Here is a 26,462-nt window from a genome sequence, read left to right on the forward strand (position 1 = left end):
GATGAGGCTGAGGCAGAGTCCCTTTCCCAGCACGAGAGGGGCTGTGGGGAAGCAGACAAGTTCAAGATTCCCATAGAGCGCGTGTTCTATGGACTCACACAATACACTGGAAAGGAAATGGGGACTCTCGGTGTCATCAGTTTTATAATTTTTCTTTGGATTTTATGTCCCGTCCCAGAATCTGTCCCTTCTTACAAAGGTTTAGTTCAATAATAATAGCTTTCTCTTAACTTTGGTGATGAACAAACCTCCATCAAGCCTTTAAATGAACAGGTTCATGCAGTTAGTATAAACAAGAAAATGCGTGATCAGGGTTTTTGACAATTAGTGAATAAGGGCAATAATAATAATAAGAGTAGCTTAGATGTCTCCTTTCTTTCACTTATTTGATAAATATCATGGAATGATTACTGTGTGCATCGTCTGCACTATGAATAATGCAAGATTGAACAGGCAAGAATTCATGGAACTCCCTGCCCTTAATGGTATTGTGTTCTTGTAGGAAATACTGTTGACCCTTGAACAATATGGGTTTGTTTGTTTGGGGTTTTTTTAGATTTTATTTATTTATTTGTCAGGGAAAGAGAGAGCGTGCACACAAGCAGGGGGAGCACAAGCGGAGGGAGAAGCAGGCTCCCCGCTGAGCAAGGAGCCGGATGACCTGAACGGAAGGCAGACCCTTAACCAACTGAGCCACCCAGGCGACCCAAACAATATGGGTTTGAGCTGCATGGGTCCACTTTGCGAATATTTTTTCTAATGCATCAAACTCCCTGCTCAGGAATTTTGAGAGTAGCTTATATTTGAAAAAATAAACCTGAAGCCTCTTTCACTTGGAGATTCTCCTTCTCTTAAATATTTTAAGAACTAACCTTCAGGGTTATACTATTTCAACAACTTAGACAAATATAATTTTATAACAGAAAAGTTTTCTGCACACTTCTTAGATAATCATCAAGTAATTTTTACTTACCAGACAAAACATGTTTAAACTAGGCCTAAACAATCATATATTTTTGGTTCTTACAAACCAAGCAAGTAAAGATTCTGAAACATAATCAATTAACAAAACAGAAAATGACACTGGATATGAAATGCAAATTGTAAGCAATAATGTTTTAATACTGACATGATTAATTTGCTATTAAATATTTATATAAAATATAAGGTGTATGACTAACATTTAGGAGGACATACCTTTACTATCATTTTTCTCCAATTCTTTTAGTGCTTGAACAAATGTCTGCTGACTTTCAGTGAGAGGCCAACTGTTATACAATACCAAACACTGTATAATATACTTGTTGACCTGTGAAATAAAATGCAGGGTTTAATCACCGACAATAAGAATAAATGTAGTATTTGCCCAATAAGCACGTAATAAATGCATAATTTTCTGTATCACACAATCATAATTTGGTCAAGTACTATCAGATGTTCTCCAAAATGTTGTAATATCACAGTCTATAAAATTTATCTTCACATCCCCACCAACACCTGCAATTAGATAGTCTATTGTTTATTAATTTTTGCATCCGTGTTTAAAAATGAAACTTATTAATTTTATTTTTGTTACTCATCAGTTTTGGGATCAGGATTACATTAAAAAGGATTGGGAAGTTTGTGTTGTCTTTCTGATTTCTAGAACAACTTATCCCTTGAAGGTCTGTTAGAGTTATTCTGTGAAGTCAGCTGAGCCTATGACTTTTGGAAAGGTAAAATTTTGATTACCATTTAAGTGTTATTATTCTTTATTATTATTATTATTATTTCATATTTCCTATCTTCTATTGAAGCAGCTTTGTCAGTCCTCTCCCACCCCAGGCATTTGTTATGTCTTCTTTCCCTTAAGTCTTAAATTCACTAGCATAGAGTTGTGTTTAATAGTTTAATTTTTTTTTTAAAAAACCTGTTGCTTGCATTTATACCTCCACCCTATTTTGTTGTTGTTGTTGTTCTGTATTTGATTTATTTACATTTTCTTTTTTTTTTTTTCTTTCTTAGCTGGTCTTACAAGAAGCATGCCCACGTATTGATCGTAAAAAAGTTTAGGGTTCATGAACCTTGCTAAATTTTGTTCCCCGTTTTATTAATTGCTACCTTTACTTTTATTAAAACTTTTTCTTCTTTTTTCTTTGAGTTATTATTTTGCTCTTTTTCTAACATTTTGTTTCAATAGCTTTGCTCATTTGTTTTTAATCACTCATACTTCCTGATGAAATAATTTGAAAGTCAACATTCCACTGAATGCTACTTTAGATGTGGTTACAAATTTTGATTTGTATTTTTTAGTTGTTACCGAATTCTTTGTATTCATGATTTCTTTTTTTTATGTTCTTTGTAACTAAAGAACTATTTGGCATATTTTCTTTTGCTTCCACATTTATGGGATTTTAGGCTGTTATTTACTAATTTCTATATAATTACATTATGTTCAGATAACATCTATAAAATATAGTTTGGTTTTTATTGAGGCTTTGCATGTGTGCTATGAAAAAGTATATTCTCAACATATTAGGTAAAGTGTTCTATATAAATATCTAAAAAATTAAGCTTACATTTAAATTTTTCAAATCCTAGTAATACGTGTTTTTTCAGCTTGATCTATTGATTTCTGAGCGTTGTGCATTAAAGTGTTCAACTATTAACTAACTTTATTTTTCTCTGTAGTTCTAAACAACTTTTGCTTTTTATTCATTGAGTCTGGACAGTTAGGTTATGGTCATATTTACTTGTTATATTCTTCCTTTTATTTTTACACAATATCCTTCATGAATTCTATGCACGGAGACATTTCTCACAGTTCTCAGTCCAACTTTAAACTTTTGGTGCCATTTTGTTTAAAGGTGTCACTTTCAGGTTACTTATACTTGAATCTTACTTTTTAATCTAACTTTAGTTTTTTATTCTTTTAATTGATTAATAATTCATTTGTGCTTATTGTCATTAGTCATTTAGGATTTATTTCTGGTCTTTTATTTTTATTTCTTTTTATTTATTTGTTTGTTTTGTTTCTGATGAATACATCATGGTTTTTTTCTGAAATGACATGAATTGTCCCTTATTTTACATATACATATATATATTTAACTTAAGGTATGTATAAATTAGTTTTCGTTAATATGTGACCTTTTTCATAGTTATAGAGCCTCGTAACTCATGTAACATAAGATATTTACATCTACATTATAGGGTTAGTATACACATTAAACTTGCCATATATTTTAACATCTTGGCACAGAGAACTATTAAATAACGCTCAATCCCTTGATCCTGTTATACACTGGTGGCATTGCAGACAGAAAGTATCATATAGCATGTCAATGCTTAGGAAAAGAATCATCATTATTTTTGTTAGATTTTTAGGAGTAATACCATTCATTGAAGGATTCTCTTAAACATAAATGTACCTGCTGTGGAGTGCTAGCATTTTCTTCTATGGTGGGCATACTGGCAGTTTCCTCCTCCATAATGGGCTGCCCAGTGTCTACGACTGCACTTGCAGGTCTACCCTTATAGGATTTCTGACTTCCCTGTGCAGATTTCTTCTTGATGTACAATTCTTGCTCTTTCTTGGATGAAGCATGCATTGAAAGAATTTGTTTGCTAGCTGAAAAGGAGAAATTTATTACACTTACGTTAAACTGTGTGAAATGCATAGTTATGATGGACTGTGTTCTTTAGGTATATCCTTTTATAAGACACTCAAAGGAACAGGTCAGTTTGTTTTGTTTTAATGAGATAAAAAGCAATATCACTAGCTTCTGGGAGATATTCTGGTCTTAAAGAAACTTATATAATAGCCTGTGACTTGCATAGAGCAATGCATATTCTGAGAAACCACTGATTGCTAAAAGAATGTACAATTCAACAATTTTTCATTCATTTTGTGTCACTTGAATGACACTAAACTAATATCATATACTGTGACTTCTTCAGGGTTTATACACTATTGTGTGTATGTTATTACATTTATGTAAGACTTTCATTTTATTTTTAACTTCTCTATTCATTCTTCTGTAATTAAAAGATAATAAAACGACCATTTGGAGGGATAAAAATAGAAATGTGCCCAATGTTATTAATTGATCAAACATATATTGAGAGAACATAAGTGAATGACACAGAGAAATTCCAGTTCTAGCCATGAAAAAATAATGGCATTGGATTTACTCAAAGCCATGAAAAAAAAATAAAATTAGATAAAATGTATGAAGCCACTGCTTTCAGGAATTAAACAATGCACAGCCCAGGGCTGTAATTCTTGAAAGAAAGGAAACATACAAGAAGATCTGTCCACTTCTGCAGATTTCTGCCTGTGAGCACCATCTCGATTGTGACACAGGGAAGGAGAGTCCAAACAGTGAACAACAGTGTTGTCAGGTTCAGGTAGCAAGACTGTAGTTTGAGGCTCCTGAGACAACTAAAATTTGTGAGGCAGCGTGCCGGGGCAAGTACTGAGCCCAGAAATATGTATAGTGGTCCACTTGGGTCTTTAATTGAATTCTAAACTTTATTTGTACAAACATCTAATGGTGCCTGGCAGACAACTCCTGGGAGATTGTGAGCTTAATGGAGATTCTGAAGTTTGTACAGTGTTGAAAGACATTGAAGTTCTGCCGAAGTATGGAAATTTAATGAACACACAGGGCATCAGTTGAGACTCAAGAAAGGCTATTCTTTAAGGGTAGTACAATGCTAACCCTAGAGTAATGGAAGCTCTAGACCCAATTTAAGAAAGCTTAGAACCAAGTCTTGAGAGGATTAAACTAAGCTGTCAATAAACTGCTTACTAGAACAAAATTCAAAACTCTTTCAATGAAGAGAGCATAAGCTTGACTCTTAGCAATGTAGCGTGTACTGTATGTAGCACACAATCATTCTGATATGTGAAGAAGCAAAAAATATGAACATCATTTGAGAAAAAAGTCAATAGAAATAATGACATAGCTGACACAGATGTTAAAGTTAGCAATAAAAAAAAAAAAACTTTACCAAACAAAAACTTTAAAATAGCTATTAGAAATGTGTTTAAGGATTTAAGAGAAAAGATCAACATAATGAAAGAATAAATGGTGACTATCAACAAAAAAATGGAACAGAGAATCAAAATGAAATTCAAGGTTGGACTATATCTGGAATGACACATTCCTGAATGGACTTTATTTTTTTTAAAGATTTTATTTATTTATTTGACAAAGAAAGCACAAGAGCACAAGCAGGGGGAGCATCAGAAGGAAAGGGAGAAGCAGGCTCTCTGCTGAACAGGGAGCCAGATGTGGGGCTCGATCCCAGGGTCCTGGCATCATGACCTGAGCAGAAGGCAGATGCTTAACTGACTGAGTGACCCAGGTGCCCCATTCCTGGATGGACTTTAAAAGCACATATTCAAATCAGAAGAAAAGATTAGTAAACTTGAAGATAAGCAATCAAAATTATCTAAATAGAAGCACAGAGTGAAAAAAAATGAATAGAGGCTAACTGCCCCTGGTATTATATTGTAGTGGGTGGAATACTCAGTTTGTTAAGATGCCATTCTCCCCAGGTTCAATACAATCCCAATCAAAATCTAAAGCTACAATTTTCAAGGAAAGGTGGTGTTGGACTAAGAGTGACTATTGGCTGATTGAATATCAATTGATCAAAATAGAGCTCCAAAATAGACCCATGCACACATAGTCAACTGATTTTTTTACAAAAGTGTCAAGGGAATTCAATGTGCAAAATAATGGCTTCCCAACATAAAGTGTCAGAACAACTGGATGGCCATATGGGAATAAAAAGAACCAGAACCTTAAAAACGATGTTTGAAGATCGAAACTGACTTATTGGGAGGAACAGAAAAATTTGGTTTCTACTGTAGATTTACATAATTAAGAGGCAGCTTTAATTGCCATGATTTTTCTCCCTTTTTGGAAGTATAAGAACCTTCAGGACAACAGAACTTATTTCCAGAATTGCAGAAGAAAACATATATCCCTTATTTTGATTTAATCACCATACTTATTTAATGAGTATATTCTGTGCAATTTTTTCTCAGATTGTCTTTAACTTTGTTTTTAAAATGACCTTCAAAATAAACTGTTAAAACATCAAAAAAAAAAAAGAATGAGAACCTTGATCCTCTACCTTACATTATATACAAACATTTGAGATGGGTTATAAAACTAAACATAGATGCTAAGATTATTAAATGTATAGGATAAAATATGACATGTAATATCCATGACCTTGGATTAAGGAAAGATTTCTTAGATAATACACAAATAGCACTAGTAATTTTTTCTAAATGATGACTGACTTCATCAAAATTAAAAGCTCTTAAAAAGTTATTGCTGGGGCGCCAGGTAGCTCAGTCGGTTAAGCGTCTGCCTTCGGCTCAAGTCATGATCCTAGAGTCCTGGGATTGAACCCCTCATGAGGCTCCCTGCTCAGTGGGGAGCCTGCTTCTCCCTCTCCCTTTGCCCCTGCCCCCACTCGTGCTCTCAATCTCTTTCTCTCTCTCACTTGCATTCACTCTATCTCAAATAAATAAATAAAATATTTTTAAAAAATTTATTGCTAAGGAAGTGAAAAGACAAGAGATCATATTTGCAAAGCAAATATTTGATGAAGATGTGTTTCCAGTATATATAAAAAAAGACAACCCATTAAAAATATGGCCATAATGTATGAATAGATACTTCATTCAATGAGTTATACATATGGCCAATAAGCTCAACATCATTAGCAAATTTAAACCACAAAAAAATAGCACTACATACCCACCAGAATGACTAAAATAAAAAACATTGGCAATAAATGTTGGCAAAAATATGGAGAAACCGGAACTCATATACTTTGCTGATGGGAGTGTAAATGATACAGTCTCTTTGATAAATTTTTTTTGCCAAGTTAAAAAAGATAAAATATACATATGTCAACCCATGGCACATTAATTCAACTCCTGAATATTGATTCAAGAAAAATGAAAACATTGTTTAAAAAAAACTTATACATGTATGTCTCTAGCAGCTTTAGTTATCATATCCTAAAACTGGAATAAACACATATGTTCAAAAGAGAATAAATAAATAAAGTGTAGTATATCCATACAATGGGATAATACTCCACAATATAAAAAGAAATGCAGGGGCGCCTGGGTGGCTCAGTCATTGCTTGTGTTCCCTCTCTCGCTGTGTCTCTCTCTGTCAAATAAATAAATAAAATCTTAAAAAAAAAAAAAGAAAGAAATGCAGTAGCAACAACAGGAATGTACCTTAAAAACATTATCCTAAGCTGAAGATACCAATGCCAAAAGAGTATTTGTATGGTTTCATGAAGTTCTAGAACAGGTAAAATTAGTCTACTGTGTTGAAAATCTGAACAGTGGTTGCCTCTTTGGGGAGGGGGGAACTGGATAGAAATGGCCTTGAGAGATCTTTGTGGGTAATAGAAATGTCTATATCTTCTTAGAGGTGTGGGTCACACTAGCGTATGCCCTTACCAAATTCATCAGATTAGGTTTGTGCCTTTTGCTCTACATAAATTATACTTTGATTAACAGTTAAGAATGAATGACACAAAGTCTCTACCCTTGTGAAGTAATTCCTTCATTACTTCCTTCAGATATTAAGTCATTCATTCAAACCATCATTCAACCACATATGAAAAAGGAGAAAATTTTCCTTCATATATGAGAATCTACAAATCACTCAGAAAAAAAAAAAAAAAAACCCAGCTAGTTCCAATAGAAAAATAGGCATACGACAGAAAAATTTACAAAGAAGAAAATATAAAAGGAAGATAAATAAGATATATAAAATCACACATGCTTGAACTTCACTAACTCTAAGTGTAATATAAATTAATATTTTTAGCAGTCACATTGACAAAAATCAAGTATATGATAACTTAGAATAAAGGATAAAATAAGGTAAGTTTACACAAACTCCATGGAGGACAATTTGACAATATATACAAAAATTAAACTGTAGGTTCCCTTGACCCCAGAGTTCTACATCTAAGCATTTATCCAATATATATGCATATACAAGTTCATAAAATTATATACATGGGTTAAAAAAAAATAACCTCAGCATTCTTTGTGTAAATATAAGATTAAAGTTATCACAAATCACCATCACTAGGAGACTGACTACATTAATTATAGTACATCATCAACAAAATTGAGCCTTATACAGCCATATGAAATAAAATACTTTACTATCCCTAGTCTGCAGTACTTCCTCAAAGACCCAATTTCTTAGATTGTAAAATCTGTGGAAAATTCCAAATTTGATATTAGCCCTGGTATAAGCACTGATATACTGGTACTTACAAGATTTTATTCTTAAAAATTATATGAAATATATTGACATTCTTTCAAATTCCCATGAGAGAAAACAAAACCCGAAGAGGCCTGTATTTAAGATTTTGTTACTGGGTCACTTCAGAGTCTTCTACATCTTTGCAATGGAGTTTATTTCTTCTTTCATACAATAGAATGTTTGCTTACAGAATAAATATCATACTCTGCCATGTCCTATTCTCCTACAAATATTATGTGCACATACACACACACACATATATTTTTTTGCATGTACTTTTGGTGGGGGTACTCCAGAAAAGGTTGTAAAGAATTCATAAGTGAATATGTTTCCAAGAAAAGCAGCTGAAAAATGCTGAGAAAGAAAAAGGAATTCCAATGTCTGCTTACATAATTCATAAATACAAATTAATAGCATTTCTTTAAAAATGATATCCTGTTTGAAATCTAAATCAAGAAATAATCTAACTCACAGTAACAGCTCTACCAGTATCTATGGAGAAACTTACAAAATCTATTCTGTGAAACATAAAAAAAGTCATGAATAAATGGAAAGAAATAGCCTTTACATGCATATGAATTCAATATTATAAAGGTGTCAGTTCTCCTTAAATTAATTAATCTACATAGTCAAGACAGTCAGAAGGAAAATGATAGATTTTTACATGGTTTGAAGGGAATTCGAAAAAATTGTACTGAAGGTCATCTAGGAATACAAATGTGAAAATTAGAAATATCTTGTAAAAGCAGAACAATCTTGGATAATGGCTGTAATTTTGGATTAATTTCTGAATTCTGTTCCAATTACCCTTCTACTCCATTTCTGTCCCTTTCTTTGCCATAAGTAAACTCATAAAATTATTTAAATGTTAATGATAACCTATGTGACAAACTATAAACAGTGTCTGACTCTACTCATTTGAAGATTTTATTTACTTATTTGAGAGCGCAAGGGGGCAGAGAGAAAGCTCCTACAAGTATGAGCAGTGGCGAGGGGCAGAGGGAGGGGAAGAAGCAGGCCCACCGCTGAGCAAGGAACCCAACTTGGGGCTCGATCCCAGGACCCTGGGGTCATGATCTGAGCCTAAGGCAGACGCCCAACTTACTGAGCCACCCAGGCTCCCCAGATAAATAAATAAATCTTTAAAAAAAGATATAATCAATTATTTAAAAAAACATAATGGCAGAATTCAGGAAAAGCACAAGGGATTTCCTGTTCTCTTGTTTATAATTTTGTTTCAAAATTTTCTACATTGGGCAATGCATTATTTTTATGATCAGAATTGTTACTAAAATAACTGAATATATATCTCAGTATCTCTGTTTTCCATTATTTCAGAAACAATTTTATTTTATTAATTAATAGTTCTTATGACTATTACATTGAAAGTAATGACTTCAAAGTTTCTGTTCATTTTAATAGAATATTTTCTAAAAATAATGAATTAGGGATAAAAGAACAGTGAAAAATTCTTTCAAAATAATAAAAAATGTAATTTCTTATTCAGAATTCTAAAAAGGCTCATGTAATAAGAAAGTCCTTAAAGTAGAATTATAACAATCTGTTGATCTTCAGAGACTAATCTGACACACAAATGCAAGTTTTTAAAAATATTTTTAATAATATCGTTTTACAGATGTAAATGCTTATTTGCTATTTTACCTTAAATAAAATATTTTAAAATCAGTTACTTAAACATAAAAACCTATTTATGGATCTAAATAACACATGTAAAAGGGCAAAAGGCATACTCACACTGGGAGCTCACAACTTTTTCACTCCCCAAGAAGTTAATTGCTGGGATTATAGCTTGCCCTTTCCCAGTGGAACTGACAATAATTTCTTCATTTTCTAAGATCTGTAGCTTGATGAATGCATCTGGTTTGGACGTGCGTACCTGTACAGTAACAGGATGCAGTAAAGCAACTTTAATGGAATACCTATAAAGAAAAACATACGAATTATAAGCGGTTTATTGATCTTTCCCTCAAGTCAGTAAAGGAAACTGTATAATTTGCTGATAGGATAATCTAAAAGTAAATCCATTGTGTAAAATTGACCCAAATCCTGGAAACATTATTGCAATTATAGACTTTGACAAAAGATCTCTATATGCTGTGGTAAAATGAAACAGGCATAGGACATTTATTATCATTAGATCCCAAGCAGGAAATGTAACTTTTGTTTAGATATGATAAAGGCTTATAAAACATGATAGATCTGCAAACTATGGACACACCAAACCTTCCCATTATACCCTCCCCCACAGTTGGACAACTGGCAGCAGACTTCAAATCTTCACTGTTTACCATATTTTCTTTGATTCATAAAAATGCAGAGAAATCAAAATTTGTACCCACCACCTGTTCTCTCAACCTTCACCATACAAGTTGGAAATCGTTTACAAAAAGACAAAATATACAGTATAACACCATTCCAACCCCTCCCTTGATGCAACCAAAGAGGTTTTGTTTTATTTTGTTTTTTTTATTTTGTTGGGGTTCTTTTTCTTAATTTAGGTAAATCCTCACAAATGCTCAGGACCTTATAAATCTTCAGTTTCTCTAGAAATTTGCTTTTCTGAATATCGTCTTTCTCCTGAATCTTAAATCTCCCCTTCTTTATTCCTCCTTGTCATTGGTTTTTGTACACCTATAGGTCTCACCCATCTTTTAACAAAAAATCAAAGCAGAATAAACCAAAAACACAAACAAAAGAAACCCTTCAACCAACCTTGAGGTCCAGCCTCTGCTGATTTTTTCACTCCTCCCCAGCTTGGCATCAAAGGAGAGTTGTTGATTGCCACTGTCCACAACCCCATCTCTTCCTATTGGCTCACAGCACTCTACTCAGCCCCCAATCAAAGTGCTAACCTTGCTCTTGCAAGTTTCCAGCAGCTTGTCACCGCCCTATAGAAATTTCAGTTATCATCTTTCTTGACTTCTCAGGAGAATTTGACAAGGTTGAGTCAAGCCTCATTTTCCTCTTCTTCAAAAACTCTTCTCCTACAAGTGTAACAACTTTTGTACCTCCTAATTTGGTGCTGTTTTTTTTTAGACTTCTCTCCCATTGATATTCCTATAAGTGTCAGAGAATCTTAATATTCTGTCCTAGGTCCGACTGTCATGGTACAAACTTTCCTGGGCATTTCCATGGGCAGAAACAGAATAATAGTTCCCAGATTTGTGTCTCCAGCCCAACTCCTTATGCAATATCACTTGGATGTTTCACTGACCTACCCATAATTAACATCTAAAACTGAACCAATTGTCTTCCTATTGCCCAACCTGCAAATGGGGTTTTCTCCCTGTAACCACTATCTAAGTAAAGGACACTTACTGTCCCCTGATCCCAAGTCAGTCCCCAGGAGTCCCAACCAACCAGGACTGTCAATTTGACTTCCTCAGTGTCTTAAAACCCTTTCTCTTCTCTCTAGATCCACTGTCACTGCCTAGTATGGGTTCAGTTGTACCCCCCCCATAAAACTATGTTGGAGTCCAGTACCTGGAGTATCCGCAGTACCTCCCAATATCACCTTTTTCGGAGACAGGGTCTTTCTGAGGGAATCAAGTTCACATGAGGTCATTAGGGTGGGCCCTAACCCAATATAACTGATAGATATCCTTATGAGACAGGAAATTTGGAAACAGAGAGACACAGGGCGAATGCCAAGTGAAGATGAATACAAAGATCATGGTGATAAGTCTATAAGGCAAAGAACACCAAGGATTATCAGAAACCCCCAGAGGCTAGGAGAAAGCATGGAATAGCTTGTCCCTCACAGCCCTCAGTAGGCACCATCCCTGCTGACACTTTGATTTTGGTCTTCTGGCATCCCAAACCGTGAGACTGTGAGACAATCGATTTCGGTTGTTGAAGCCACCTACTTTGCCAGTTTGTGGGATTTTGTTATGGCGCTGCTAGCGAATGAATCCACTAACCGGCTCCAGTTGCCATCAGCATACACCCAGGTTATTTCAAAGCTTCTTCCTATCTCGTTCACCTGTCTCCAGTTACGCTGTCCTTCATTCAACACACTGCAGTCTTTTGAAATTGTTTTTTCTTCCATATTCCGTTCCTTTTATGATTATACATAATTTCACAATAATATGGTTCTAACAACATTTCTGCTCTTAGAAATTATATCTAAAATTTTTTTTTTCAACTCATGCTTTGCAGGCATAATGTCTTAACACAAGTCTATTGTGGCCATTTCTCTTAAAACTCCTCAAAGCATGTTTTGCCTCTCAGATAAAGTCTAAATCTCTTTCCTTATGAGGCCCTTCTCTGGCCTTACCCTTGCCATAGCCCCCTAGAGCCCCACTTTGCAAGCAAACGTCTTCAGTTCCATGAAAAGGTCATACACTCCTTAATTTCTGAACTTTCACATTTGCTCATGAAGCAGTTCCCTCCTCACCTTGCCCCCCACTAAGTTTGACAGCTTTAGGACCAGCTTCTAGGACTAATTTAGATATTGGGTTAAATATCACTCGTTGGTCTAGTAGTGGTCCTGCAGTGTGATACAGTGGCCTCCTAGCAGAGTAGTTAAAATATCTGATCACAGTTGTTATTTTTAATTGCTGGTATGTTTCCCTCCTACTTCTTTCCTTTTTTCCCTGGCTTTCTTTCTAATAACCAATGTGCAGATACATGACAAGAAGCAGACAGATTAAAAAGAGAATTTTCTGCCCCTGCTATTACCCCCAGTTCATGTTTTCTTTCAGTATTTTCTCTAAACTTTTACCTACATATAAAATACGTAAACAAATATAAGGACAAAAACATATGCTGGGGATATACTGTATATATTGTCCTGTAATTTAATTTTACTACTGATTGTTTTATAATACAAAAATTTTTTCATGTTCTTTAAAAGAAAAAAAAGTTTTAAAATACAAATAAATAAGAATTAGAGGGGAAAATTAACCAGAATACAATAAATTTGTACATATATTGTCAAATAGACTTAGGTGTTTCTTTAGAAAACAAATTTACCAATACATGTGGAATCTTTAAAACATATAATCTTTTTAAAATAATAAATCTTTAAACAATAATCAAGAATTTACTTTAATATTTACAATAAATATGCCTATCACATCTCTATTAGTACTACAGAGAAAGACATGTATCATATGACCTCACTGATATGAGGAATTCTTAATCTCAGGAAACAAACTGAGGGTTGCTGGAGTGGGGGGTGGGGTGGGAGGGATGGGGTGACTGGGTGATGGACACTGGGGAGGGTATGTGCTCTGGTAAGCACTGTGAATTGTGCAAGACTGTTAAATCTCAGATCTGTATCTCTGAAACAAATAATGCAATATATGTTAAGAAAGAAAAAAAGAAGAAGAAGAATGTAGCAGGAGGGGAAGAATGAAGGGGGGGAAATCGGAGGGGGAGAAGAACCATGAGAGACGATGGACTCTGAAAAACAAACTGAGGGTTCTAGAGGGGAGGGGGGTGGGAGGATGGGTTAGCCTGGTGATGGGTATTGAGGAGGGCACGTTCTGCATGGAGCACTGGGTGTTATGCACAAACAATGAATCATGGAACACTATATCTAAAACTAATGATGTAATGTATGGGGATTAACATAACAATAAAAAAAGAAAAAAGAAAAAGTAGAAATGGAAAATTTGTAACAAAAAATAACCAGAGTAAATTGTTGTATTTTCCTACAAATGATTACTATGTAATCATGAAAAAGAATTCACAAAATGTCTTCATGGCACTGGGAAATGTGCACACTATAATGTTAAGTAAAAAGGTCAGCTTACAAAACTTTAATTACATTATGATTTTAATAATGTTAAGCCGTGACTAGGAAAAAAAAACACTAAAAGAAAATACAACAGGATACTAACAGTGGTTGTTTCTAGGTTGTTTGATTACAGGTGACCTTTACTTCCTCAATAATATATTCATATATGAATAGTTAACTGTGGTCAATCCCAGAGCCCTGTGCGTATCTAGAGGCCCAACCTCTGTAGCCACGGTCGCTGAAGGACAACGTGTCAGCACCCATCTGGTGCCAAAAAATGCCAATTTGGGGCATTTCCCTTCTGTCATATACTTATACCTGAATAAAATTTTCTTATCATTGGGTATGTAGTAATCTCTGATTTCCTTTATGGTGAAGGTATTGCATGGAGACTCTCGAGACAGGCATGGGAGTGGATTGTAGGAACCAATGAGGCGCAGTTTCCATCGTGAGGACGATACATATGTGTCACCAGTAAATGCTTCAGCCACGAAAGTGTAGCCTTTCTAGAGGAAAGAGAATTAGACAGAAGTAAGGCATACTGTTACTGGTCTCTCAAAGGTACAACATATGGCTTCACTGTAGTAAAATGCTTTATTATCTTGATATACATAAAGATCCCAAGATCTCTTGATAAAAGAAAATCACTATCATTACATTTTGAAATTCCTCTTATCAAGTGCATCTTACATGTTTTCAGAGAAAACGAGTAACTCTAACAGTTTTGTTTGTGTAGTTCTCAAGCTATAACACAAATCACGTAACTCTGATAGATGATTGCTATGTTTTCTCCCAATTCTTCTAATGCTTGCTAATGCAGATTTTTATCATTGCATCACCCTGGAGTAGCCCAATAACTTCCTACCTGATGTCCCTGTTTTTAAATACAAGATGAGAAAAGGAGAAGCATTTATGGAAATGTAGTTCCCTTGGAATGACAATTGTCAGATAAAGCTATCAAGTTAACAGCAGATCTGGTTCCAGGGAACCCAGATATGAGTATGGAGATGAGCTCTTTAGGTTGGGGAAAAGAAACAGCTAAGAAACCTGGGATAATATTATAGTGGGTAATAGCTTGGCTCTATGTAATTGGATATCTATCTGGCAAAAATGTCAGTGAAGCAAGAGCATGATATCATAATGAGATACAAAAGTTCAAAGGAATTCTGAGTTTATAATTCCAGACACTTCTAATAAGGAAGAAAAATATAGATTTGTATTCCAGTTGATTCTGATGCAAAGGAAGCTCTCTAATGTGTTTAGATTTCCAGAAACAAAAAGTAGAAATATATAAGACAGTATATATATATATATATATTATATATTATATATAAAAGACAGAATAAATTCAATAAACATCTAGGAATATTACCCAGAATTACAATACCCATAATAAGATGAGAATTGCAACACCAATAAGGACCTTTTAACATTATGTTTGGGGCAAGGAAATAAAGGAAGATAAATCATATATGCTAAAGTATTTTTATTTGTAAAGTATTATGCACAGATTTATTGCTGTTCTCATTATTTTTTGAGCTTGTAATACTAATGCATTAAGAAACAAAATAAAATTACATGACTCTGATTTTGTGTTTGTCTAGGCTCAGAGAACAGGTTTGAGAGGGGAAAAAAAGTTATAAAATGGTGGGATAGATATTGGTAAGTTAAAGTCTAAAGCTAAACCAGTGTTAGGGTTTTAAGAGAGAACCTGACTATTCTAAATGACTTTAAGGCTCATGAGTAACAGTAACATAATACTTAAATATTTGCAAAAGACACATATAATAAAGGACTGTTATCCAAAATATGCAAAAACCCCTAAAACTCAACAATAAGAAAACAAACAACCTAGTTAAAAAATTTTAAAAGACTTCTCACCAGAGAAGATACACAGATGGCAAATAGGCATACAAAAAGATGTTCCACATTGTATATTATCAGAAAAACTCAAACAACCATGAGATACCACTACACTCCTATTAGAATAGCCCAGATCCATAACACTGGAAATACTAAATGCTGATGAAGATACAGAGCAACAGGAACTCTCATGCATTGCTAGTGGGAATGAAAAATGGTACAGACATTTTGAAGGACAGTTTGGCAGTTTCTTACAAAACTACACATATTCTTATTATACACTCCAACAATAGTGCTCCTTGGTATTTACGCCGAAAACTTATGTCCACACAAAAACCTGCGCACAGACATTTGTAGGTGCTTTGTTCATAATTGCCATAACTTGGAAGCAAACAAGATGTCCTTTGGTAGGTGAATAGGTAGATAAACTTTGAAACAAGCAGACAGTGGAATATTATTATTAAAAAGAAATGAGCTATTAAGCCATAAAAAACATGGAAAAATCTTAAATGCCTGTTTTTAAGTGAAAGAAACAAAACTGAAAAGATTACACACTATACGATTCCAACTTTACCACATTCTGGAAAAGGCAAAACTATGGAGACAGAAAAAAGGTCAGGGGTCGGGGAGGAGGAATACATAGGTGGATCACAGAGGATTTTTAGGGCTGTGAAAACACTCTTTATGACACCATGATAATGGACACATGTCATCTTACATTCATCCAAACCCATACAATGTACAACACCAACAGTGAACCATAATATAAACCATGGAATTTGGGGGATTATGACGTGTCAGAGTAGGATGATCAATGTAATAAATGTGCCACTCTGGTGGGGCTTGTCGATAATGGGGAGGCTGTGCACGTGTGGGAGCAGGGTGTATATGGGAAATCTCTGTACTTCCCTCTCAGTTTTGCTGTGAAGCTAAAACTGCTCTTATTTATTGCTACTAAGAGTTGCAATGAAGTCTTAAAACCCTTCCAAGTCTTTTTTTTTAGAACATTTTATTTATTTATTTGAGAGAGAGATAGAGAGAGCGCACAAGCAGGGGAAGCGGCAGGTGGAGGGAGAGGGAGAAGCAGGCTCCCCACTGAACAGGGAGCCCACCATGGGGCTCGATCCCACGACCCTGGGATTGTGACCTGAGCCGAAAGCAGAGGCTTAACTGATTGAGCCACCCAGGCACCCCAAAACCCTTCCAAGCCTTAAAAAAAATTTAAATCTCATTTAAAAAAAAATCTCTTAAACAACTCAAAAGAGCTTTTAGGTTTTTTATGGACTTAATACTTTTAAAAATTTATCTTTCATTCCTATAAACCAGTATTCATTAGATAGGTATGTCTTAATGTGTGCAAAATAATGCACAGAATCATGGGCTGAAATGAACTTTGAAAGTCAACTACAACCATAGCTCAAAGAGAAAAATGAAAAGATTCAAAACCATATAGGTAAAGAATGAAAGGTCAGAGTAAAAACAAATCTCCCAGTTTACAATGTAGGTGTATACTGCCTTTTGTTATGCTTCCCTCTAAGAGGAAATAACCAAAAACACAAAGATGAGATTCAAATAGAAAGGCAACATGATTTGAGTGGGATCATCAGAAATCAGGGTCCATCGTGCAGCAGGAGTAATGTGCCAAGTGCTTTTTAAAGAATCTGTGTAGCCCTGGAAAAGACTGGGGGTGGTGGGTGATGAATGGCCACGTAATCACAATCTTCTGAAATATTTAGGGATGGAATAAAAACCCAGTGGGAAACTGAGACAACCAGCTAATTTGATCCAAAGAATAGGACTAAATGAGCCCTTTACCTCCATTTCCATTTTAAGGGTTTATATGATTTTATGATTTTATAGGACTTTCCAATGCTTTCCTTTTGTCATATTTTCTTCAGAGAGAAGAAAAAAGAGAGCTGAGAGGTAAATGTTCTAGCACTCACATTAAATACCTTGGGCTGTCAAATAAATGGGACTTCTACAGAAAACGACCAGGACCCCATTCCTCTGTTAAGTAGGTTGAAAAGCACATCTGCTCTAACCTGCTCCTGGAATCTTACTAAGGCACTGCCTTCTCACTGCCAGTCTATCATATGGGAAGAATAAATTTTGCACCTACCTTATTCTTGGTATAAAGATAAGGCACCACTTTTTGGAACACTTTTGGCACTTGTTCCATTGTGTCATTATTAACAATGTGGAGCATGCAGACCGGGAGTGTAGTATATACTTTGGGAACCAAAATCATATCTTGAGGAACCAAAAATGTTTCTCTGTAATTACAAAAGAATGAACTTCCCCTTGCCATGAATCATAAAGAAAGTTTGAAATTAGGTTTAAGGCAAGAAATAAAAAAGTTTAAAATTTCCAATAACTACAAGGTATACATACTGGTTTTTTAGATTATTAATATACCATTTTGTCATGTAAATACAAGCCCTTTAAGAAATCCCATTTTATAAGTAATTTGTGACTTTTACCTAATACGATATTGCTTGAAAATTAAATAATTTCTTTCTATACTGATAGCACATCAATTTCTATTATGTTTATCATACTCCTAAAAATACTAATAATTACCTTCACATTCTTCACATTTCTTTTAAAGAAACATGGATAAAAATCCTGTAATATCTCATTTATGCATAGCAGATGGGGAAGAAGTGCTAAGTTGTGAAAACAGCCTATAAGTTCATACTTTCACTACTACCATAAATAAAGCTCTACACATAAGACTATCGCATGCCATTTAAAGATGATATCATATGCCGATTTCTGAGAGCCTCACCTGAATGCTATAAACCAACTATTTGGTGGCTGGTCTGCATAAGTCACAGTATAGTCAGCAAAAACAATCTTAGTTTCTTCATCTTGATAGCATGGGTAAGATTCAATAGACTTGCACTTGCTTTTAAACATTAGTCTAGAAATGTAAAAATAATGTAAGTTCCAATGGCAAAGGCAACTTTTAAAATAAATTTTACTTACAAAAAAGGAAGTAGACAAAATAACATAAAATATCACAGTCTGCTGTTGGCTGGATTGAGGCCTTGATCAAAAGCTGTGGGGTTCAGAGTGCATGGCACCCAGGTAGGGGAGCCCATTGTAGGTCAACCATGAAAGATGTCTCTCAAAGGTCTCTAAAGTTATCTGAAGGTCTTAATCAAAGGAGAACTTAATTCATGATCAAGAAAGTAATTACAGTTTGTAGGTGGGAAATCAGGAACAAAGCTCAAACTATAACGGTAGGAAAACAGGAACAGGCAAAGTAGCAATGAAACTGGGTGGGGGCCACTCAAGGTCTGGAACTGACATGGGAATTGATACTAGAATGGAGTTTAAAGTAAGGAATGGATTTGTACGAAGGGATTAAACCAAAAAAAAATCTAAGGCCATGGTCAAGGGGAGAACGTCAGTTTTCCTTCTATGTGATTTTTGGCACATAAAAGAGTGGTATGTGCAGCTGGGTTGAGGTTTCTCCATGTTTGCCCCCTGGAAGGCTGTTGCCTATTTCAGAACATGATGGAAGCCACGTGAGAGATGTTCTAGGTTCTTTCCCTTCCATGGCCAGGAACTGGATCTAGCTTCAGTAGCACCAGCAATCTAGGGTCTTTTGTATAACATCCATGGATTTAGCTGGGATGGAAGCCATAATGGCCAATAGAAAATGGTTCTGTATTAGAGGTCTAGACAGATCTAGAGGTTTTCTTGCCTTCCAGAAGGCAGATGGCTTGACTGTACCGTCAGTAAGAAGCAAAGCCATGGAGATTGTTATGGGGGTTAGGATTCACATCCTCCATTTGATCACTGGCCTTTGATGGGAGGAAATTGACAGATTTATACTTGGGAGAGTTTTAAGCCTTGTAGGTAAGTTATGAGAACAAAGATTGACCAAATACCCTGGTTTGCCTGGGGTAGTCCTGGTTTATACTCATAATCCTGTCATAATTATTAATAGTGCTCCCTCTGTCCCTTTTGTAAAAGTATCCCAGTTCAAATGATAAATAACCTGATCACCCTAACTGGGAGCTCTAATGTGGTGGTCTGTCAATGCAAAGCACCACTGCCAATCACATGGGGGCTGGTCGAATCCACATGTGGGTGTTGGCCGAGCCAATGCAGCAGCTGAACAGGCTACCTAGGGAACTGACTGTAATGGGACCAGCTGCCATTCTAAGATAAGGCAGGGATTTAGAGGTATTCCAGTCATCGTTCGCATCATACATTCCACACTTTTTCATAGCCTCAGGAAATTCTAATGCATATAGTGCCATCAAAACCCTGATGTATATGGAATATCTTGAATGACCCAGAGAAATATTCCTGACAGACTTGAAAGATTTTCTTTTAATTTTGCATCCTAATACAGAAAGAAAGTTACATCGGTAAACTGAGCCTTGCCCAAAGTTCACCTGGGAAAGTTCTACCCCTTAAGATCTGAGAATGTAAGGCTGGATTCCAGGACCTCAGTTTCCCATTTAGTAGTAATAATAAAGTAATATTTACAATAGCTAATGCCCTGTAATGACTCAATCTGTAGTTTGGTGTTAAGAACACAGGAAATGTTCTTTTTATTTATCTTTACAGCCTTACAAAAAAATAGTACTATGAGATAGATACTGTTTTCCCTATATTAAAATGATTTCCCTATATTAAATATTATTAATAAAAATATTAAATATTATTAATAAAATTTTAATTTCAACTTTAGAGAGGATAAGAGACTTACCCCAGGCCACACACCTGATAATTAGTATAGCAGGGGTTAGCATTAGGTCTGATGCTGAAAGATGTATGCAAGTCAGTCAAGCTGGATGATCAAGTAATGGCAGTGTCCACGGCCAGGACTAGGGTGAGGTGAACGGGACACTTATCCTCAGGGTTAGGCAAGTACTGTATAGATTTGGATTTTCTCTATGTTTAAAATTTTTATATTTGTTTCATCGTGAATTTTTTTCATTATTTTTAGGTTATTTTACGTTTTTATATGTTTTCATATATAATTTTCTATTTGTTGCTTATAAGTAGAAATCCAATTGTTATTTTATATTGACTTTGTCTCCAGCAACTTTTCTTTAATTCTGTAACTCTAATAATTTTTCTGCAGATTTTAAAATATTTTCTACCGGGGCTCCTGGGTGGCTCAGTCATTAAGTGTCTGCCTTCGGCTCGGGTCATGATCCCAGGGTCCTGGAATCGAGCCCCGCATCAGGCTCCCTGCTGGGCGAGAAGCCTGCTTCTCCCTCTCCCACTCCCCCTGCTTGTGTTCCCTCTCTTGCTGTCTCTTTCTCTATCAAATAAATTAATTAAAAAAAATATTTTCTACATATACAATCATATCGTCTGTAAACAGTGGTGGTTTTATTTTTTCCCTTCAAATCCTAATGACTTTTACTTTGCTTTATTGCCATTTTGTCCTTCTCAGAATTATTCCAGGATTATTGTGAATGGAAGTCATCAGGCAGACATTTTTGTCTCATTTCTAAACCCAGGAAAATTCTTTCAAAATTTCACCACTAATCATGTTTGTAGTAAGTTTTGAAAATACCAGATACCAATAACATATTAATGAAAGACTTCTCTAAAAGTTTTCTTCTCTAAAAGTGCAAGTTTTCTAAAAACAAAAAATAAATAATTAAATAATTTTGAATTTGTGTTAAATTCTATCAAATGTTTTTTCTGATTCTATCTGGAGGACCAAATGATTTGTTCCTTTTCCCTGTTAATGTACTGAATTAAAATGACAAATCTTCTAACGTTAAACCACCATTGTATACCTGGGAATGAGAGGCCTACTTGATTATAAGGCATTATCCTTTTTATTTAATTCCAATTTTGATTTACTAATTTTTTTTTCATTTGAAAAAAAATTTTTTATTATGTTATGTTAATCACCATACATTACATCATTAGTTTTTGATGTAGTGTTCCATGATTATTTGCGTATAACACCCAGTGCTCCATGCAGAACGTGCCCTCTTTAATACCCATTACCAGACTAACCCATCCTCCCACCCCCCTCCCCCTAGAACCCTCAGTTGAATCACAGATCTGTACCTCTGAAACAAATAATACATTGTATGTTAAAAAAAAAAGAAGAAGAAGAAGAAGAAGAAGGTAGCAGGAGGGGAAGAATGAAGGGGGGGAAATTGGAGGGGGAGATGAACCATGAGAGACGATGGATTCTGATTTACTAATACTTTATTACACATTTTTTGCATCTATTCAAAAGGGTGATTAGTTTGCAATTTGAAGAAGGTGACTGGTTTGCAATTTCATTTTCTTACTGTCCTTGTTGAATTTTTTAAATCAAGGTTATGAATTGGTTAGTGTTTCCTCTTTTTCTGTTCTCTAGAAGATTTGTGAGATTAATCTTATCTCTTCCTAAATTCACTAGCTGTTCATTAGTATATTGCTAGAAAGGATACCATGCATCCCTCCCCTGTTAGAGTTTCATCTAAATTATTACTTTTACCATTTCTGCAATAATACTATAACCTTAGAACTCTTTAAAACCTTATACCTAACTTCTACATTTCTCATTGCTTAAGGTCATGAATTTATTCTTATATGTAGCTATTTGTTGATTGCCCTTTGAAGATAATATGCATTATTTTTCTGGCTGATTTGAAGGTTTTTCTTTTGGCCTTTGTTTTTCAGTAGTTTCACTGCAATTAGTCTAGGAATACTTTACTTTGTAGCCTTTCTGCATGGAGTTTGCATGCAGTCTCCTGAAAACATGAGTTGATGTGTTTTACCAGTTTTGGAAAGTTCTCAGTTATTATCTTTTTACAGTCTGGGGCTATAATGACAATATTGGACTTTCTGAGCATATTCCACATGTCCCTTATGTTGCTTTCTTACTTCCCATTCGCTTTCTTCTATGCTTCAGTTTGGATACTTTTCTATTGACCTATCTCCAAGCTCACCAATCTCTTCATCTGTTCTGATTAATCTGCTGTTAAATCTACAAATAAGTTTTTAATTTCAGTTGTTAAAAATCTCAGGAATATTTCTGAGTGAAATAAGCCAGACACAAAAGAGCACATGCTGTGTGATTTCAGTTATATGAAATTGAAGAACAATCAAATCTAATCTATGGTGATGAAACTCAGAGTATAGGTTTCTTGTTGGGAAGGGATGAGTTATATAAAAGAGCAGAAACAAAACTTTGTGGGTGATGGAAATATTCTGTATCATGTTTTTGCAGTAGTTTCATGAGTATGTGTAATTAATTAGCAAAATTTATCTAACTAAACAGTTAGGATAAATTAATGACCTTAATAAATAGTGTGGTGTTAAATAAAAAACATTATCTAAAAAAAAAATCGTCATTTATGTAATTTCCATTTGACTCAGCTTTATTAATCTAAACTTTTGATCTATTTTCTCCTTATTCTTTATTTTCTTTGGCATTTCCATTACAGTTAAGTTTTGAGATTTTGTCTGCTAACTCCGACATCACCAAGAGGGTTTGCCTCTTTTAAGTATGTCTGTATGTGTGTGTGTATATATATAACTATAATTTATAATTTCTCAGTTTTGTTCAGATTATCCTGTAGCTCAGATATGGTTTGTGGCTACAGTAGTTTTGCTGAGGCTCAGTCTACTTCTGGTTTACCCCTGTTCCTAGAGTGTTACTGTCCAGGGACTTTAACCGACAATTTTAATTGTTTGTTGCAGTCCCCTCCCCTGGTAGGTCCCAAACTCTGACCTTGGTCACCTCAACACCATAAGACTTCAAGAAACTTTGCTCTGCTTCTCAGAGGTTTTCTGCTTAGAATATTAGTTAAGTATAACTAAGACAAACCAAAAGTAGTAAGTACCATAGAAATGCTTCAGATAAAATATTGTGGAAGTTCAGAAGAAGTGGTGTTTCTCACTGCAGTGATTAGGAAAACTCAAACATGGTAGCACTTGAACAGGAACTTGAAGGATACCAAGATACTGCAATAAGAAATTTCATTATGCTGCCTTACCTTAAGAGAGAAACTGCATACTGTTCTATATTCAGTTCCAATATACTCCAAACTTTTTGAAGAATATCTGCAACACTGTTATTTTCCTTTGTGTCTAAAAATAATAATTAAAAACAGCAATATAAAAACTGCAAGATGCCTGAAAGATCATCTTGTTCAAAGCCCTCCTTTTACAGATAAAGAAGCTGAAATTCACAAGGTGGTATCCAAAGCCATAGGCTTTATTAGCAGCAAAATTATGTTAAAATATAAAGCTATAAACTTCTAGTCAACAGCTCTGCTCATCGCTTTGTGCTGTTTTCCTTCATCTTCAGTGACATCATAAAGTGTTCTTTGATCTAATTGAACATTCTCATCAAAGAGTTTACATCAGGAGATCTTTTATCACACTAAAAGTTCTTTATGCAAGCTCTTATGACAAAAAATAATTCATTCAATTTTTCTAAAAAACAACAGCTAATGGGATCCCACTAAAACTCAGTCCCATAATCCACATTGGTTTAGGACTAGATGATTTGGTCAGAAAAATGCAAATCCATAGTAAGTGGCTCAAATTTAACAAGTCAGAAACTGACTTTTTCCCTAATTATCCTATTTTAATTTCTTCATAGTACTTACTAGAATCTGAAATTGATATCTTAATATATCTACTTGTCTATTGTATGTCTACCACCACTAGAACACAAGATTCATCAAAGCAGTAACTCTGTCAGTTTAACTGACTTCAATAAAATCAGAATTTAGAACAGTGCTGTGCACACAAGTTATTCAATAAATATTCATTGAGTGAAAGAAATGCAAATATTATTAAAACATTATTAAGTTCTTCAAGTTTTTGTGTCTAAAAAGAGAAAGAAAATCATTGTTTGAATATAATTTTTACAACATATGTGGACAACAAAAAGTATATTTTACTATATATTTAATTTGATAAACCTATCTTTACTTTTTCTAATAGAATAATATCAAAATCAAGCAACAGTAATATTTTTCTCTCACACAACTATACAATGCAGTTTATTTACTTTACATTTGTGTATCTGTAGTTTTCCCTGCTCAGATGAACATTTTGATTATTCTCATTAAATACTTCAAATAGAGGGGCGCCTGGGTGGCTCAGTCATTAAGCGTCTGCCTTCGGCTCAGGTCATGATCCCGGGGTCCTCGGATCGAGTCCCGCATCAGGCTCCCTGCTCTGCAGGAAGTCTGCTTCTCCCTCTCCCACTCCCCCTGCTTGTGTTCCCTCTCTCGCTGTGTCTCTCTCTTGTCAAATGAATAAATAAAATCTTTAAAAAAAAAATAAATTAAATAAATAAATACTTTAAATAGAGACACTTTACAACAAAATGTTTCAGTACATTCAAAGAATTCTATTGGAGGGCGCCTGGGTGGCTCAGTCAATTAAGCGTCTACCTTCGGCTCAGGTCATGATCCCAGGGTCCCGAATCAGATCGAGCCCAGAGTTGGGCTCCCTGCTCAGAGAGAGTCTGCTTCTCCCTCTCCCTTTGCCCTTCCCCTCACTTGTGCACTCGCAAGCTCTCTCTCTCTCTCTTTCTCTCTCTCTCTCCCCCCTCTCAAATAAATAAATAAAATCTTAAAAAAAAATTCTATTGGAGATAAGCCTTTTCTTATAAACAAAAACTGCAGAATGAAAATGATTAAATATAATTTTTGCCACTGTGGTGTTTTATTTTAAGCTGATAAAAAGCTAAAATAAAATAACCTTTTTCACAAAAATAGTTTATTATACATACATAAATATTTTGATTTAATAGAATACACTGATAAGTTGATTTAATAGCTAGAATACACTTCAAATGCATTCTGTGCTCTGTAAATGTATGCCACACGGACACATGAAAGCTTCTTTCACTCAACTCATTCATTCATTTACTCATTCATTCATTTATTTCTTTGAAAAATGATCTAGAAATGTAAAAATATCCACAGCTTAGCTGAAGCTGACTGCTGTAGCATTCTGCTAGACATTGGAGATGCATAGAGGAAAAGACTAGTTTTCTGTACTGTAAGACTCACAACAGACTGGGGAGACATAGCTGATCATTCACTGAGTCCCTCATGCTTTCTTCCAGCACGTATTTGTTGCATGCTTACTCTGTGCCAGGCACTGTGCTAAGTTCTGGGAGCTAGAGAGTGAGTGTCCTGACATGCATTCTGACCTCAAGGAATTTCAATATTTATAGAATTACAAAGAATTAGCCCAATAATAAAGTAAGATAACTCCAAAATGTTTTTCATTAGCACACAAATATTCATTCTTACATACACAAGTTTATTTTATAAATGACTAGAAAAGGGTACCTGGTGTTCTAGCTCTCATAAGCAATCTGACATAAGTCCCTCTCCACATGGCTTGAATTTTAATTGCTGCTCCTACTTCCTCAGGAGAATATTCTTTATCACTTACTGGTAGGCAGTATTTAATGTCGACCCATTCCGCTGGAAAGAGAAAAACAAATTTTGGACTGAAAGTTGAGTTAAAGTATTTAATCCTTTCCCCAGTTTTCAATACCTTTAACTGCTAAA

General features: G+C 34.9%; 1 protein-coding gene across 1 annotated transcript in view; it reads right to left on the reverse strand.

Annotated features, from left to right (window-relative positions):
* Positions 1–26,462, reverse strand: part of ADGB (androglobin) — a 156,310-nt gene that overhangs the window by 23,771 nt on the left and 106,077 nt on the right. Inside the window, 8 exon segments of the mRNA XM_032407707.1 lie at positions 1,198–1,309; positions 3,411–3,610; positions 10,065–10,249; positions 14,392–14,579; positions 18,056–18,209; positions 18,725–18,859; positions 23,916–24,009; positions 26,238–26,375. Of these exon segments, the coding sequence (XP_032263598.1) occupies positions 1,198–1,309; positions 3,411–3,610; positions 10,065–10,249; positions 14,392–14,579; positions 18,056–18,209; positions 18,725–18,859; positions 23,916–24,009; positions 26,238–26,375 (1,206 nt within the window).

The sequence above is a fragment of the Phoca vitulina genome, unplaced genomic scaffold, assembly GCF_004348235.1.
Source record: "Phoca vitulina isolate PV1807 unplaced genomic scaffold, GSC_HSeal_1.0 scaffold9, whole genome shotgun sequence".
NCBI classification, from domain to species: domain Eukaryota; kingdom Metazoa; phylum Chordata; class Mammalia; order Carnivora; family Phocidae; genus Phoca; species Phoca vitulina.